Raw genomic sequence first — 19,046 nt, forward strand, 5'->3', positions numbered from 1 at the left:
ACTTTCCAAGCGAAATGGGATATAAATAAGTATCCCTGGTCTTTGGGGTGAGTATAGTATGAAATATGAATCGCTCCCCGTAGACATCGGTATTGGTTCCTACACATTTGCTATTAATAAATCCACCGGCGGCCATGCACAATAGAGGGTACACATACAATCTAAAGAACGCTGTGGGAGCATATAATTCGTTTCTAATCATCAATGAATTATATGTCATAGAGCATCCATTTTTTAAATATATTTATTTTTTAAATAGTAGCACTGCATTTTTGTTTTTTGTGCACTTGGTGACTATTTCGAGGTGAAGGGTGTCTTTATGGTCTGGACTAGGTATTTTAGAGTAATACTTTTGTTTATATCTATTAGGTTTGGCTCTCTCCGTTAGTCCTGAAGAGGCCAATATGTGAAAGGGGACGAAACGTGTTGACTGTTTACACATCGAGAGGTTGCAATGAAAATTGAAATTACCCTTTAAGGAATCTGCAGTACAGTTCTTTTTCTCCCCCTTTAAACAGGGATATAAGCAAATATGGTTTAGGACTGGGACTAATTATACAACCATCTCTGATATGTGGATTCTCAGTTTAGTCTTAACTTAGTATCGCATGGTTCCATGAGTAATAGGTGAGGAATGTTGGACCATTAATTTATGAGGATTGTTGGACCACTAATTTATGTGTAATGTGGAACATGTTTTGTTTGTATTGTTTAATGTTGATATAAATGTGTGAATTTTTTCATTGATAATGAATAGATTGTCTTAACTGTGGGGAATGACAAAAATGATTGAATTTTCGACAATTAAATTGCATCATCAATGTTAGATTTATGGTCTCATTCAATGTGAATTAGAGATATTATTTTTTCCTACTAATTGACCGTGTTGTTGATAATGGTTTGTTTCTACCCAGGTCTAGCAGGGTGAATTAGGTAGACCCCTCTTGCTCTAGTATATATGTCACACCTAGTGATGTGTGGGGCTGGTAGCAAAATTCTATACAATTAGTTTTTGAGATTATCTTTATCAATAAAGAAAATAGAAAGGTTCATCCCATAGGAAAAGACAAAAGTCAAAAAGTAGGTATTAATGCTCTATGATATCATGACAGAACCTCACACAGTGAGTTACAGGGAAGCTCAACTTTCCAAACTGTTAGAAAATCTGTTGTTGCTAAGCGGTGACCACAACGTATGTGAAGCTTTTAAAATTAGACAAGGTGGAAAGATTAAAAAACTGTTGAAAAAAAAAATATATAAGAACACAACTACATGCTCAGGTGTTACTGGAACACCTAAAGAGCAATACAACACCACAAGGTTTACAGGTCAGAAATATACCAGTTATATTTATTTTCGATAAAACATACCTAACACAATTCAGTGGGGTAGGTACTAAATGTTCCAGAGACCGGTTAGCTCTATCAGTGGAAACAGCACTGAGGATAAGTGAAACCCAGTTAAAAGAAATAGAGGAATTGGAACATGAGATTTCCAATGATAACACAATTCAGGATATAAAACAACTTTTGGAAGGTGTGAATAAAATTATTACTGAATTCAAAAAAATCATACGGTGAATCAAAAAAACACTAAACTAGCAAGAGACATAAATCATTTTTTTTTTAACACATACATATCCATATTTGAAGGAAGATTTTTATAAAAACAACAACCAAAGTTATTTGAATCTTCAATACCAAACTCGATCTAGAAAAAGATTTTACATTCTAAGACACATCATCAGACTCAGAACAAGGCAATCAGGCTGTACTACCCCCCACTTATTTACAGCACTCAGGGGCACAACCTTTTTATGGGAGAGGTGGCCGCAGAGGGAGGGAAGGTGGGACACAGAGAGGACAATATCAGGAACAAGGAATTTTTCAAACACGGCACAGGACATACAGACGATAAATATGAGTAAAGATCTTATACCAATTTACAATCTGTCTTCGTATGTTCCTTCTACCGCAGGAATCCAAGTAATGAATAGAGGTTTGTCGTTTGTACCCCTCCAAAATCCAGACCCAGTCGAGCTTAAGGCAGAGGTCTTAAGGTTTCTGTAAAAAATTAGACTAAAATCCTTTTTTCACGACTCCAATATAGAAACAGAAATGAATTGCAGTGGTCTGAGACCTAAGTCGTTATTTTGCCTAGAGAGGAAAGGCATGCCAACAGAAAGAACCATTTTTGAAGATGTAGTATTGAGAGAAATAGATACCTTGAATACCAAAAATACTTTTTTCAAAGATAATTGTACTAAAATGGAAAACGAGGCGATTCGTAGTTTGGCAATAATAGAGATATCTTCATTAAGCCAGCCGATAAAGATGGAGGCATAATAATATGGAGTAAAGTAAGTACCATTTGTAAGCTATGCCACAGTTAGACAATCTAGAACATTATCATATCATTGAGGAAGATCCTTTGAGGTACTTACGTTTTAGAATTGAATCTATAACGAAAGAAGCCCTCGATAAACAAATGGATTTGCAAAAAAGAATATGAATTTCTCAATCAAAGCGACGGAAGAACACCGTGCTTTTATATCTTACCCAAACTTCATAAGAACCAGGAGAATCCACTAGGTAGGCCAATTGTTTCAGCTTGCGGCTCGATATTAGAACCACTGGCCCAATATGTTGATACTTTTCTTAAACCATTTGTAGTTCTAACTCAGGCATATGTACACAACTCAATGGATGTTATCAACAAAATAGAAAATTCACCATTTGAGGAACATAATAAAATCTTGGTGACCTTTGATGTAGAGGCACTCTACACGAATATTCCCCAAGAAGAGGCACTAGAAGTAATTAGGCAGGTACTAGATACAAGGGTTCCACCAGTTCATACCCCCACTGAATTTCTAACCACTCTGGCCAGCTTGTGTCTTACACATTTTTTTTTGTATATAAAGAAATGATGTTCTTACAAATTAAAGGAGTAGCCATGGGGTACAACTTTGCACCAGAGGTTGCAAACCTAGTGATGGATTGTTTCGAGAAGAAATGGGTATACAACAACTCGAACCCTTTTAATGGAAACATTAAAAAATGGTTCAGATACATAGATGATATATTCATGATCTGGCAAGGAGACCAGATGATCCGGTCTTCATTTCACCAATGGCTAAATCAGCGCACATCAGACTAAGTTTACAATGCATGCTAACAACAACATAATTAACTTTTGAGATATTTGGATTATTTCCAAAGACGGACACTTAGAAGTCAGTTTGTATAAGAAACCTACCCACCGTAACACCTTACTGCATTTTCAAGTGGCCATCCAAGGACATTGAAGGAACATTTACCATTTGGCCAATTCCTCAGAATCAGGAGGAATTGTAGCAACAAAGATTATTTTAATAACGCGTCAGATTTGATAACCAAGTTGATTGATAGAGGGTACCCTAAAAAATTGGTTAAATCAGCATCAAAAAGAGCTTGGTTCACACCCAGGGAAACCCTACTCACCCCTGAACAATGTCAGAAAGAAAATCCATTAACTTGTGTTATTACTTATAGCCCCAAGGCCAATAAAATCAGGTCGATCATTGAAAGGAATTGAAGAATCTTGGGAGGATTAAACACTGACAAACCTTTGTTTGTGTTTAAGAAAGCCCGTAATTTACGGGAACATTGGGTGAATGCTGCACAAACGGTAGAAAACAAAAAAGATCTGAGATCATTGTTACAATTCACACCTTTGCAGGGGCTTTTCAAATGTAAAAATTGTGTAGCATGCCAATTCACCAGTGAATTGAATCAAGTAATTATGAATGGCTTGAGACACCGACAAACACATTTCTCAAACTGTGATACAAAAAATGTCATATACTATATTGAGTGCCCATGTGAGTTGGTTTACATAGGGCAGACATCATAAACTGTAAAGGCCAGGATTCTACAACATAGATCAAGAATTAAATTTGTCGTCAGAAGTGCGCCATTGGTGGTACATTACTGTGAAGTAAATCACAAACCTGATGACCTATGGTGGACAGTTTTGGAGGTGGTACATATTAAAGGCGATGGAAGATCAGCCTCCGATCTCCAACGTAGGAGGGAGGCAAGACTCATTGAAAAATTCTGAACAGCCAGACATGGACTGAACGGTGAGGATGAAATGTGGGCCCTGATATAAATGGTTCGGCAATTGTGCATGTTAAAATTCTGTGTGTAATATTGGACTCTTTCACAAACACTGCTTTTCTTAAGTGTATACACTGTAACTGATGTACTTCTTTAGAAGTTAATATGTACAGATCATGTCTTATGTACATTATAGTGTAAGAAGGACAGAATATTTGTAGGCAGATTTGAGAGTGTACAGCTAATCTTGCTATTTATTTTAATTCATAATTATCATTAGAGATGTAATAGCCATCATTAAATGGTAAAAACAGATTAGGATACAGAATCCACAGTAATCAATCCTATAGGATTCATTTAATAATATCCATTTAAAGATGGCTGCCGTGTAGCGATCATACTGTTTACACTAAGATGACCGTCACGGAAATAGCAAAACAGTTAAACTTCTGTGTTTCAGCGTCTCCTCAGTAACACGAGGATTCGGCATACCAGGCCGGTGAAGAATGTCCATTTAGATCGGGTGTGCCACACATATACTGAGTAAGTAGGAATCATGGCAGATGGACTTTTTAATAGGGATTTGATGCATCGATAAGTGATGTAAAACGTTTGTTGCTTTATAGGCATCTGCAGGACAGGACCATTCCGAATTTTAAAAGAAAAAACACACTTTCCAAGCGAGATGGGATATAAATAAGTATCCCCGGTCTTTGGGGGGGGGGGGAGTATAGTATGAAATATCAATCGCTCCCCGTTGACATCGGTATTGGTTCCTACACATTTGCTATTAATAAATCCACCGGCAGCCATGCACAATAGATGGTGCACATACAATCTTTAGAACGTTGTGGGAGCATGTAATTCATTTCTAATCATCAATGAATTATATGTCATAGAGCATCCATTTTTTAAATATTCATTTTTTAAATAGTAGCACTGGATTTTTGTTTTTTGTGCACTTGGTGACTATTTCGAGGTGAAGGGTGTCTTTATGGTCTGGACTAGGTATTTTTGAGTAATACTATTGTTTGTATCTATTAGGTTTGGCTCTCTCAGTTAGTCCTGAAGAGGCCAATATGTGAAAGGGGCCGAAACATGTCGACACATTGAGAGGTTGCAATGAAAACTGAAATGACCCTTTAAGGAATCTGCAGTACAGTTCTTTTTCTCTCCCTTTAAACAGGGATATGAGCAAATATGATTTAGGACTGGGACTAATTATACAACCATCTCTGATATGCAGATTCTCGGTTTAGTCTTAATTGAGTACTGCATGGTTCCATGAGTAATAGGAGAGGAATGTTGGACCATTAATTTATGAGGATTGTTGGACCACAAATTTATGTGTAATGTGGAACATGTTTTGTTTGTATTGGTTAATGTTGATATAAATGTGTGAATTTCTTTGTTGTTAATGAATAGATTGACAAAAAAAATGATTGAATTTTCATGAAATTAAATTGCATCAATGTTAGATCTATGGTCTCATTGTATGTGAATTAGAGATATTATTTGTTCCTACTAATTGACCGTGTTGTTGATAATGATTTGTTTGTATAAGAGCATGCATGGATGTAGATCAGAACTAAGGCCAAATAGGCAGGGGCGCGGAACTTCAACATCACAAGGGATATGTTATCAGACACCCATATTTCACCATGGCGAGCAACATATAAACTTGCAACACAAGTGAATCTCCAAATGTCACTTTCCCTCTTGCTCTATACAGCAACAATGCAATTCAAAAAGGTGTGACTCCTGGATTTAATCTCCTGAACTAACAATACAGGATGAAAACAATTGACTAAGGAGGGATAAGGGATGCGATGCTGCTGCCCCACAGACAAATATCACAGACACACCCTTGATCACAGCTCCCCTTTCTGATAACATAAAACCCAGATACTTCTGTTTATTTTTTTAATTTTTAAGACCCTTGCCAACCTTTAAGATGTGCCACATCTACTTAGATAAGCATGGTGCTGTACATAGTTATCAAGGCCAATTTATGCATCATGAAATAATGAAGTTAAAACTAACTGGAAAGGGTTCCTACCAAACCACACATAACTCAATTACTTCATACAATGTACACTGCATTGTTAAGTTAGGCCCTTGTAAGTTAATTTCGTTCACAATCACATCAAGCTCCATTAAAGAAAGAGTTCCTGTCATGAGTCCTAAAATTGACCACAACCCACACACTGATCTGTTTGTAGTAGTATACATTAATTTACGCCTACAAGGCACAAAGGGTGCCCAATCTATCTCAATTGCATATGAATGCACTCCTGTACTTTACCCTGTGTACAAAGAGTTACATTAATGGTAATGAATTATTATAGCAATAAATAAAAAGAAATGCCACACCTCAGAAATATTTATTAAACGCACCTGTCAGTTGATCTAAACAAAGGAAATACAAGGTAGACACACTAATCCACAGATGTGATAAACACATAAGTGACCAATGCAATTGTCTTTGACCCTAAACAGTGCTCCCATGCATTATGGCTAGGTTTGCGCTATATAAATACCATTTACATACATGCAATTGTAATAGCAGAAGAATTCCAAAATCTAGAGTGAAGCAGTGATTCAAAGGCAATACCACCACCCAGGTCTATGTAGATTGACTAAGAGATCAGTGCATGTGGGTTAGGTGAGCACAAGAGTCAGTAGTGGTGGCAACAGGAGGAGACAAGCAATGAGAGAAGACAAGCAATGTGCTGTATCGAGAAAAAACTGCTCTCGGACCAATCCCAATGGATCCTATTGAAATGGTGTTAAAACAATTACAAGCAACTATAGTGTGGTTGTTTTCTTTGTCAGCCTGTTGTGCTGGAGTATTAGGATGAAAGGCAGCATGGGCATGTGCAAGATTCATATGTGACTTTTGTTGTGAGATTATTCAGCTAGCTTGGACTATTCCTATTTAGGCCCTACCATTCCCTTTGTCTCTCTCTCTCGCTCTCCAATTTTTCAAATGACCCAGCCCGCCTCCTATCCTAGATGCTGTCCAGTGATACAAGTGCTTTCTTCAGGTACCCACAAAATTCAATCAGCCAACATTTTACTGAAGCATGTGGCATTTGCTACAAAAATCCCTTTAAAACGGACAGCTGTTTTGCATGTGAACCAGCGAAGCCTCATTTAACTGCACAACAGCTACCTAATCTATAGAAGAAATGTTTATTTGTGTGGTGTGCAAAATGGCGACTTTACAGGCGCACTGCTGTTTAGGTGAACTCTGCTACCGAATCTTCCCACATCACAACAAAACATAGAAAACTAGGAAAGTTGCAGAGTTTTTTTTTTTTTTATAAAATAAAATGATATGCCTATATAAAACTGTAAAAGGTCTAACCTTAAGAAGTTACAAGGACACAGAAATGTGAAATGTGATTCTATTACTTGTCTAAGCAAAATAAGTGAACAAATGTCACAGGGGAACCGGCTGATGCTCCCTTTTCCAGGCACTTTAGTTTTCTTTTTGATGAAGCACTCCGAGAGAGTGAATGCATTTCCTATGTGTCTCATTCGTGTACTTCTCGTCTCCACTCTGCCTTGATCTATATTGCTCTTTCACCCGCGTGCTTCTCCCCTGAACCGCTCTGTGTTCATTCATCTCACCCTCGTGCTTCTCCTCCCACCTGCATTCTTGTTCTTCTCCCCCAACACTACATGCTCTCTCACTAGTTGGCTTTTCTCTCCCCCACACCCCATGTTAATCTTGGTCTTGTTTGTGTCCTCCTACACAATGCCGTTCAACTTGTTTTCCCCACCCTGCACCCTCTGTGTTGCTACCCCCCACCCACTTAAAAAAAAGTTTGACTTTTTATTTACCGATCCAACACAGATTAGTAAATTTAAAAAAAAGGAAAAAATAAAAAAAAGTATATATATATATATATACACACACACACACACACACACACACACACATATACATACATACTCACACACCAGTTTCTTTTTTGTAAGGTGTGCACACTTACAAAATGACCCAGCCTCATCACGATTTTTTGTTCCTCTTTAGCTACGCTGCACAGTATCTAGAATGCTGCACAGAATCGCTAAAAACCATTGGCAAAGCCATTAGGTCCCAAAGGTGAGGTCTACTGGCTTTGTCACTGCTCGTTTTCTTTGTGCATCTTACTTTTAGTGCATAAAGGAAGAGGCAGTACCCGTAAGGGGAAATAGGGATCTTAGTTGCGTATGGGCTTTTTTCATTAAGATATTTTTGTCATAATAACTACAGTCACTTTAAGAGTTTAGTATTCTCATTGAAACCCTTTTCAGACAGGGCTTCTTTTCCCCCTTACCGGAATCACAAGGTTGACTAAAGCTGTAAACATCAGGTTCAAGAATACTGTGGCCCAGCCACTATAATAAATAATCATGCCCGAGGGCGTGTCTATTGAATGTAAATCAAAGAATAAGTTGCCCATTTAGGAAATCACTCAGCCTACTTTCCAAATTTGAGTACCTAACATACTACTGAGATAATTAGAGGCCTGGGTTCTGCTTATAAAATCTAAAAAATATATTCTCAATCACTCATTTACATTTACTTTTTTTACTTTGCATACTGCCAATCAAAAAGGGTCTCCATAGACATGCAAAACTTTTGCAACACACACATCCATGTCGACTGGTGAGCCGACGCGATCAAAGTAATCCATCTCTCAATTAAAATCAATATTTGGAATATTTGGACCTTCTAGCCTCAACTCAACCCTAACTAAGTGTTAAATGACTTTGTGTAAGAAATTCTTCACAATCAGCACAAAAAAAGGCACATCCGCAAAGCCATTAAGTTATCCAGGGAGGCATTTAAGAATGTGAAACACTGATAGCTCACACTGACCGAAACTGACCCACTATGCTTTCCTTAGGAGCCACAGTTGTCAACAATACACCTGTCAAAAGCTCAAAGCAACACAGCAAACTCAACGAACAAAGATTGCAGCAATTGCGATTCAAACATACACTACTAAATAGAAGCCAGCCTCCCACTCTTCCCCCAAACCGGACAGAAACCTAAGGCACTGCCCTTCCAATCTAATGCCAAGCTCGGAAGTATGAGCTAAAGATGCATGTTTTGAAACCATCTCGAAAACAAAAGTCTTCGCCCTCACTTATAGGGCTCTTTACTTTACAAAAACTAATCGCAGGCCTTGGAAATATTTCCTTGCCCCTGGCACTGATTGCTATAATTACATCAGGTTTGAGAGGCATGAACTTTTGGTGTCAAGGTTTACTCTGCCAGTAGCAATGTCCCTTTGAACTGCTGGCCTGGAAACTTTGAGAGCCAGCTGCCAGTGAACCAGTTTTGACCTCTAGTTTTTATTTTCCATGTGATAAGGAGCTGAGTCTGGCCACGGATGAAAAAGTACGCAAATTAAATTCGTAAAGTTGTTACTGGTGTATAATGTTAGTGAAGCATGCGCTCACTTAGACAGTATATGCCTGGTTGCTATTCCTAACAATTTGCATTTTATTTTATGTATGAGTGCCTCTCCCTAACCTGCCTCTGCTACGGCTGGTTAGACTGGGAAGCAGCCAGTCCATTATCTGCTACGTGGCCCCTTTTCTGCTGCGATATGCGCAGCTAGTCTATGTCCATTACTTCGGACACCAAATGTCTAACTGAAAAAAAGCAATTCAGCAGGATCCAGAAGGCAGGAAGCTTTGGGTAAAATAGCAGGCCCTTACTGAAAGTGTCATGTGACATGCGGCAAGAAGGCATCACTGCAGTCACCCCTCAGCATCACCCCTAAAGGAAGAGGAAATTTGAAGCAGAGAATATTTCATGTCATTATTGCCACTGACAGGCTTGCAGGACTGAGGAATAGGAAGTCACGTGGCAGGATCACATCTGCGAGGCTGCTCAGGACAAGTAGGGGCCAGCTGAATGACAGGTTTGTCTCTTAAAGACTGGTAGGGGTGGTTCATATTCAGTGACATGTCAGACCAGTGACTGAACGATAAGTAGTTCAGGTCTGGAGGCAGTGTATGAAATGTCAAGGTCACCTCTGAAACAGTGTCTAAGTAACCATATGTCAGTCTTGCATCTGAAAGGGAACTAGTGAGTCATTCTCAGAGCACCCACATACACCGGACTGACACCAACATTACTGTATTACATTAGGGATATCAATCAATCAGCATTTTTAAAGATTGCTACTCACCCGTTTTGACAAATTAAAAACCTGTACCTAAATTATGTATTTTATTCCTACTTTAGGAAAGCAAGGTCAGAGCATGCCAAGCTATGGAACAGCCACCACTGCTCCAGACCTCAGGCAGCATGAGCTCCTGTATTTGGTGCCATTTGCATCGCTGGGACTTGATGTGCATGGTCTCTTGCAGCATTTCATGGAGGGTAAATAGTGCTGTTTCCACTGCTGTAAGGCATATTACGAAGGACACTTAGGGCCTTCTTGCTCAAGATCAACACAAGGCCTCACCAATGACCATGAGAGTCTCCAATATGCCACTGCCTGTGTTGCGGGCTTGGGGAGTGATGTCCCGCCTTGTTACCTACCTGGGTCAGTTAGTGTACAGGGAGTGGGAGGGGAATTGGCATGGATTGTATTACGAATGTTATTGCCCAAATAGTCAGGGATCAATTTCTTTCTGAAACTGTAGTACCTGTGAGCTCATGCCTCTTTCAGTGTTAAGACTTCCTATCTGCATGGTGGCTTCGGTCATAAAACCAGGCTGCCAAATTTTCATGTCTAAATTTGGGGGATGTAGAGCTTCAGTCATGTGTAGAAGAACTTCATGCTCTTGCAATAAAAACATGGATGTCAAGAAACAAACTGCTTCGAAAAAGAAAACTTTGTGATCTAGGGAAATTTGGTTTAAATATTATTTGCTTTTGGGAAGATGCTTTTGAACATGAATGGTCCCCTTCCTTCCTCCACGACATGTCAGGTGGACCACTAGTTCAGAGTAAATGAAATGGTTGGGGGTATAAACGGTCTAAGACTTAAGTATTCAGGTTCACCCCTGACTTTAAGAACTCAGTGCCCTCCCCCAGAGGAAGGACTAACAAAAAGGCAAGAAGTTTGGCTGTTCTCCTATTGAGTCCACCAAGACATAATAATCAATATTAAGTCAAGATGTAATTGAAGGATTACATCATGGATGTCATTTCTATTTTTGTTATGACTGGTCTACTAATTTGAATTGCTTTGTGTTCATGAGAACAAAAAGATTGAAAGTTTTGAGTATATTTTCTCAGGGTCCAGTATTGCTGCTGATGACAAAACAGTGCATAAAAAAGCCACACACAAACTACCGAATTTTGATTTCAAAATCGCCATAATAAAGCTGCTAGTTTTTTTTTTAAGCTTTTACTCAACAAATAGAAGACTGAGTTACATATTGCCTTGTTGTGCCCATTCCAGAAAGCTGCTCACAAGCATACCTGTGTGGGCTCTCACAGTCTGCATGCACTTGTGCCACCATCTTACAGTTACCGGGAACTAAAATTAGCTAGTACTAGAATTAGTGCCATTAACTAAAGAGTTACCAAGAACTAAGGGAACAAAAATCCCACCCTAGATTAGGAAGTGTCAGACACCTGGATGAAAAAATGAGACAGGGAAAAAAACAACACTACGTAGATAAATAGAAATACGTAGATAAACAAGCTACAACTTTTCAAAATTGTGTCATTTAAAATTTGGGAGCTATTCTGTTAAATGCCTGAAATCTCGTACGAACTTCTCAGGCGGGCTTGGTGGCCCATCTTGGTGTATATAGAATATTAAATGGGTGCTGTGGGCTTCCGTGAGCGTCTCCCACCGTACTTCTTTGGGGACCATGCCATGAAGAAAATCAAGATGCCAGAAAACGACAACCTCACACATCAATTTCCTGTGAAACCATCAATGAAGAGCACTATTGCTCAATGTGAAAGAATACGAGCCAAAAAAATTAGCAAGATCTAGGACACAGATAAAAACCAAAACCAGAAAGTAAGTATATGTGGAGCATTACGAATACAGAAATGGAAACGATTATGCCAAATTACAAAAAAAAAAAAAAAAAAAAAAAAAAAAAAAAAAACCACACGGTAAAAAAAAAAAAACAATCCTTTGAAAACAAAAATATTAGGTTGCACCCTGCAAGAGCGTGGGTATTTATGAGGCAAAACGTCAGCCCACATAGAATGGCAGATGAAAGAGTGATATCCAGTTGATAACCTTCCTGTGGTTGGGAAATGTAATGCCCATGAATCAATGTCTAGAGGCCTACATATCGGTGCATTATGATGTTTTCACAGCAAACGTAAAAGGAAGAATTAAGAGTGTCTGCACACTCAGGGATGAGAAGGCGTAGTGCACAATACTGCATAAGAACTGTTCCATTAATGTTTTAGAAATGGGTATTCAAATAAGAAGATATGGATCCAATAAATACATAGTAATCGCGAGGGACACTGCGTAATAACAACAAGTGATGGACGGAATGCTGAACATTGTCAAACATTCACCCCCAGTACAGTGATCTGGGCCTAAATCCATCGTTTTTTTGCTGCCCATGCCATTCCAGTTTGGACCCAGCCATATGCAAATCAGTCTTGACCCTCCAGCCCGAACTGCTAGGCCAGGTCTTCCCTGGACTGGAAACAAGCATCCTGGGACCGGTTTCGGGGGTTCACCCTGCCACGGGACCCACGTCTGGGCATACCCTTCCCACTTAGGGAAGCAAGTGATGGACGGAATGCTGAACATTGTCAAACATTCACCCCCAGTACAGTGATCTGGGCCTTAATCCATCATTTTTTTGCTGCCCATGCCATTCCAGTTTGGACCCAGCCATATGCAAATCAGTCTTGACCCTGTTCCCCATGGGAACAGTCCAGCCCGAACTGCTAGGCCAGGTCTTCCCTGGACTGGAAACAAGCATCCTGGGACCGGTTTCGGGGATTCACCCCTCATCAGCCAGGCTAGCTTGAATCCAGTGGCATGGGAAGCACGGGACCCACGTCTGGGCATACCCTTCCCACTTAGGGCGACAAAGCAAAAACAACAAGTGATGGACGGAATGCTGAACATTGTCAAACATTCACCCCCAGTACAGTGATCTGGGCCTAAATCCATCGTTTTTTTGCTGCCCATGCCATTCCAGTTTGGACCCAGCCATATGCAAATCAGTCTTGACCCTGTTCCCCAGGATGCTTGTTTCCGGTCCAGTGAGGACCTGGCTTGGCAGTTCGGTCTGGACTGTTCCCATGAGGAACAGGGTCAAGACTGATTTGCATATGGCTGGGTCCAAACTGGGGTGGCATGGTGAGCAAAAAAACGATGGATTAAACCCAGATCTATGACTGGGGGTGAGTGTTTGACAATGTTCAGCATTCCGTCCATCACTTGTTGTTTTTACACTGCGTAATACACACAAAATTGCACGAGTTCTAGTGACTCACCTCAATTAAACAACTTCATTAAGAAACATCAAGAAAAACGATCGTGCACAGAAATAAAAAAGTAACTTTACTCGAAGGATAGTTCATCATGCGCAATGATTCCTGTGTAAAACCTGTTGCTGCTCATTGTCCAATGTTGGTGTATATTTTCTCAAAATTCCATGGTGTATATCAAATTATTATTATTATTATTTTTTTTAAGTCTTCCATTTTTTAAAATCAATGCTCGACTACGGTTTTTTCAAACAAGGTGGTCCGAAAGTAAATATATACGTTAATAGTGGGGACGATTTGCCATTACAATGAAGTGACACCTTTCTTGCAGAATGAGACATGTGGCACGGTGTGTCGCTTTGACGTGTGGTAAACAGTACGAATTGAGGTTGCAACACTATGCAATAAACAAGTCGTTTATGTGTTGGCATGTCACTGTTAAGGTGTAAGGCGCCTCTTCTTCGCACGGGGTTAGGCGCTTGTTGTTTACTTGCTATGATGACAGGGTGAACTAACTGTCCGTCACACAATTAACTGCTGAAAATCCAATAACCTGTCAGGAACTCGAGGATCCAGCACCTAGCGCCCTTTAACTCTCGACCTCGCGCTCAAACTACCCCCTGGACAATAAAGGACTTCGTGGCTCTGCTAAATTAAGGCGATGTATCTGCAGGACCCGAGGACTTGAGCAAACAAGGCGCCGCAATGTTCATGCTGGATTCAAAGGCTGATCAGAGCCAACCCTGAGACAAGCAATGTTTTCGAGCAAGGCCAGCCCACCTGCCGCACCACTGAAAGGCGAAGCACAGCCTCCATGTTTCACAGACAATCCCAGCATCATGCGGCCAGGCAACAGAGCATCACCCTGTGATTAAATACATTTGTTTAGCACACAGTTGGCGGGAAATCTCACGTTCACTGTCAGCGGAGGGTGCCAGGGAAGGAATACCCGCCCCGCTTCCAAACCAGAGCTGAGTTACATGCAATGCAGCATCACCCGTTCGCCAAAACAAACGAAGACCTCTTACCTCTGAGGTTTTTGGGGTGTATCTGTTTTGTCCGAGGCATGGTCCCCCTCACGCCTGTCAAAGCTGCTTCTCTCGCCTCAAAAATGGAGACAAACCCTGGACGTGCGGAGCCTCCATGAAGCCACCAAGTGCATCAACTAATCCAGCAGGTGAAACGGCGGGGGTGAGGGTAAAATAAAACACATAGAAAAAACGCTGTCAGATATATGTACCCCACATGTGTTCAGAGACTGATTCTTCTGAGACAACCACTGCCTGACATTAACACCCATACCGTCCGAGGAATTGGGGCAACGGACGAACAGCAGTGCAAAACAAACCAGCATCCTCGCCCCCTCCCTCGTCCTCCGCACGCACACACACACAGTGAACATCTCGCAGGTTGGACCATTCATGATTTTATGAATCACACGCGACGTACCACAGCCCACAAACGTGCCTGCCTCTTGCTAGCTGGATCCCTGCTCCTCCTATTGGAACGACCGTGGTACAAAAATAACAATGGAGAGAGCCGCAGAAAAAGAGGGTATTAAATCATTATATGCGTGCCAGGGGTACACCCCTACTCACTCCCTCCACCCGGGCGAAATCTGTGGAAGTGAACCACTAACAGCCGTTCACCCCAAAATAGAAAAGAAAGGCTCATTGACAGTCGAGGGGTGGTCTGAAAACGCCACCAGAAACCCAAGGGGATTTCAATCACTTGTTCGGTCGTGTTTATGTGGAACGTTTCGTGGTGTGTCACATTTGGAAGTCCCACATTACTGCGGTGTATGCAACAGCGTGTTAATGAACAGTAGGAAAAAAAACAACACTGGTGAGGGTGATATTGCAGGAGGGGTGGGAAAACACATCGTCCTCTCAGAAAGGTGGGGGCCTGCACAGCAAGACTCGAGAAGAATGTGAAAATGCCAGCGATGGGAGGAGACTGCCCGGTTTAGAACTGGAGGGTGGAGACGGAATCTGTTTAAGTGACAGGAGCAGAAAAGCGTTGCAGAGGGAAACGGAAAAACATGAATGAATCCAGAGGGAGGAGCCTGGGAAACCCCCCTCTGCAAGGCGGTGCTGAGCACAAAGCTCAGCCGGAGAGACAGCGAGCAGGGACCGAGGGCGCCTCAAGGGTGGACGGAGGAACAGTCTAGTTTATAGAAGAGATTTTGCTACAAGTGTGCTCATTGTAAGGGCTGTGCACAGACGGTACAAGGAGTGCACAAACCACCCTTTTCTGTACAGCGATCTTTCTATATTGTAGACGTTTGGAAAGTGAATGTATAACTACCCCGGAACACTACCAACCCTCAAAACACATTCATCACCTCAAGCATGTCCACCGGCTTTATATTAATTCACAGTCAAACCGCCAAAGGAGAGCTCACACAACGGGTGGGGAGGGCCTCTTTCTAGGGGTATGTCAAATCTCTGCTAATGTTGTTTACAGGTGCTTCTTGGTCGCTTTACAGGTGGAAACTGAACCTAGGACAATCAGGCTGCAAAGTAACACTGCAAACAAGAGGGCATGCGCCCACTTCTTAAAATAGACGTTACACGTGGGAGATCTGCTTATCACCCCCTCCTGCGGGAACTGTGAAAACCCTGTCCGGGGTTTGTGCCCACGTGACGGTGAAGCGTATGAACACACAGTAGGTACCCCCACGGCACAACCGTGCCCCCTCTCTACATCAGATAGATGCCCCTGCTGTGGGAACCCACCCCTCCAGGGACTAGGCGGCCAGGGGGTGTGTTCTGCGGCCAGGAGCCGCGGGCCTCGCCTTCCCTGGTGATCCCCTCCCGCCATATGCTGCGGGCAGTCCCCACACACTCTCCGTGCCCCTGTTGAGCTGGCGTGTTACTTACTGCCGGTGCCGCGCCTCCTCTGTGTGTGTCTGGGGGTGTCTAGGAGCCGGAGGCGCCCCGGCCTGTGGTGAGAGGAAGCGTCCGCTCATGCTTACGGGAGCTCCCGCTGCCAGAGGCTGGTCTGGGGCCCTGTGCTTGTCACCGGCGGGGGGAGGAGGCTGGCTGCTGCCTCGCACACAGAGCAGGCCCCGGCCCCTCTGCGCAGCGGTGGAGGGGGGCGGCAGGCTGGGGGCCTCCCCCGGGGCAGGGATGAGGTCAGACAGATAGCGCCGCGCTGGGGGTGTCCTATTATGTTTGTTTGCACGCCCCCCCTCACTTTCTATTGCACAGTCCCGACCAGTGACGTCATCGGGTCTCCCCTCCCTCCCCTCCTCTGCCCTGACTGTGACTGCAAGGGGAGGGGAGGGGACGGCCCATCAAGGGGGTTCCCGACGGACGCACCGAGTGACGCGAGAGGCAGTCCTGCTCGCTGCCTGTCCGGCAGCACGAAGAAATCTGAGAGGCGAGAGTTCAATACCGGTCTAGCTAGCAAAACTAAGAAGTCCCAATGTGTTATTATGTATCCTGCTGTTAACTGTGCTGAACCCGCAAATCACAGGTTGAAGTACTAATTCCTGTTTAATTCACAGAGGCATGTGAGTTAAATAGGTCTCCTGCGATGTACAACCCACCACGTGTTCTAATCGAAGTAACTTATCTAGTAAGTTAAAGCGCCTGCAGCTGCCCGCAGCATCGCATTTAAATCCAGGTAGAGGCGACTTAACCGTAACTGTTTCGAAAACCATACTACAGGTACCCTTAAATTAGGAAATATCACCAAGATTCACGACAACCTGATTTTAGTTTATTTAACACAAAGGAGCACTATTGCTATTTGGAAGCAACCTGTATATTTTTGATGTCTGTGCTATTAAAGTGCTAGTTGTTGCACAGTGTTATATATACTGCTATTGTCCTAAAATACAATGGCATTTATTTTATGGAATAAGAAAGACGAAAACCTCAGTCGGCCCAAATAATTTTAAGAATGGAAATATAGCAATTCTGACAATGCACAAACTTGATTTTGACTCCACTCTTTGGCCAGCTCAAAGGTCTATCCACATAATGCATACGCACACAGAGCTGCTTTCTCGTCATAGACTTACTAAGAGCTCAACTTTTGAAAAACATCAATTGTAACTGTGCATGATATTAAGCAACAATTCGTAACACTGCTCTTGATAAAGCTGTTTTTGACAGTGGCTAAAGTCCATCTGAGCTCCGCACCCCTTATTTATTTATTTATTTATTTATGTTTGACAATATACCTATTAGGCAATACAAACATTAAAACCCATATAATTAAACGCATTGTCATTCTGGCAAAACATCAAACCCACATGCCATATAATCATAATTCAGTTCCACTAAAAGCTTGTAAACAGTAATTGATTGTGCAAGAACATACACTCCTTCGGGGAAGGGTTTTTAAATGACCTCTGACCCTTACAATTGACTCAGAAACGGTGTAAATAGTGTATTAAAGTGCTGATAAAAATTCCAAATTAGCCCTAATACATAAAAAATAAATTGAACTACATCTAAGGAGAATATTGCCTATACACCAAAACTGTGAAATAAAAACACTCTATAGGCTGCCAACTGTTACAGCCTGAAGTTTTCGTCACATAGAATCATATAAATGGAAGCAGGGACAACAGATCAATCTAAGAAATGATCTAGTGAGCATTCCAACAATAATGCATTCACCTTTCAATATATCATAATTGTGCAAACTAATAAAATTCTTTATTCGACTTGGTAGATGATTAATACAGATCGAACTCATACTCCCCTATCTTCCACTATATCATAATTAACATAGCATATTTCCTTTATCAAATAAATTATATTTTTCAGGTTGTAGCATAGTCCCACATTCTCTCATTGTATTATAAATATTAATTCATAAACTCATGGATCTGTAAAGGTCTAAAAAAAAAAAACGGAAATAACAGTCTCTCCCTTTCTTGTGAAAAATACACACAAAATACAGAGAAATGTAGGTGTGTTCCAGAGCCAGTTTTACAAAAGGGGCAAGTGTTTGTCTCATAAATTTCCTTTCCATTGATGATGCTTTCATCCTCCACAGTATAAATGCCAGGACCTGACCAAGTCTTAGATTTGACACCTATCATCTTCTAGATCTCACTGTGATATCTTCACATAAAGCTGTAGTTTACCCCTGAATTCTACAGCCATTAAATATGCAAGATTATTTCTGCCTCCACAATCCACTAGGTCTTTTTGATGGCCAATTTTTTAACCGAGCATTTTATCAGTTTCATGAGAAGTGCGGTTAGTACTTATACTTTTGTAGGTTCACTGAATCAAACATCTTCAGTGTTATGTTGAGGTCCTGCACCCTGGAATTAGATTTTCGACTGTAGGTGGTGAACTGCATTTGTAATACTAAATCAGTAGTCAATAATCGCTGATAATACTTTAATTCAACACTTATTTGAATAAACTCAAGTCTTACAGCACTATTAACCGTGACCCCGAGAGGCCCAGCCAATTCTTCCAGATATTAATTTTCACTATCTGGAGGTAAATGATATATCTCTCCTTCAAGATCTT

At 41.4% G+C, this 19,046-nt stretch overlaps 1 protein-coding gene across 1 annotated transcript in view; it reads right to left on the bottom strand.

Annotated features, from left to right (window-relative positions):
- Positions 1-16,900, bottom strand: part of HIVEP1 (HIVEP zinc finger 1) — a 453,353-nt gene extending 436,453 nt beyond the window's left edge. Inside the window, exons 1-2 of the mRNA XM_069218827.1 lie at positions 16,425-16,900; positions 14,571-14,707 (exon numbers count right to left, since the gene is read on the bottom strand). Coding sequence (XP_069074928.1) covers positions 14,571-14,610 — 40 coding nt within the window. The 5' untranslated portion in view covers positions 14,611-14,707; positions 16,425-16,900. The remainder of the gene's footprint in view (positions 1-14,570; positions 14,708-16,424) is intronic.
- Between the last annotated feature and the right edge of the window lie 2,146 nt (positions 16,901-19,046).

This window comes from Pleurodeles waltl, chromosome 2_1 (genome assembly GCF_031143425.1).
Source record: "Pleurodeles waltl isolate 20211129_DDA chromosome 2_1, aPleWal1.hap1.20221129, whole genome shotgun sequence".
Taxonomy (NCBI): Eukaryota; Metazoa; Chordata; class Amphibia; order Caudata; family Salamandridae; genus Pleurodeles; species Pleurodeles waltl.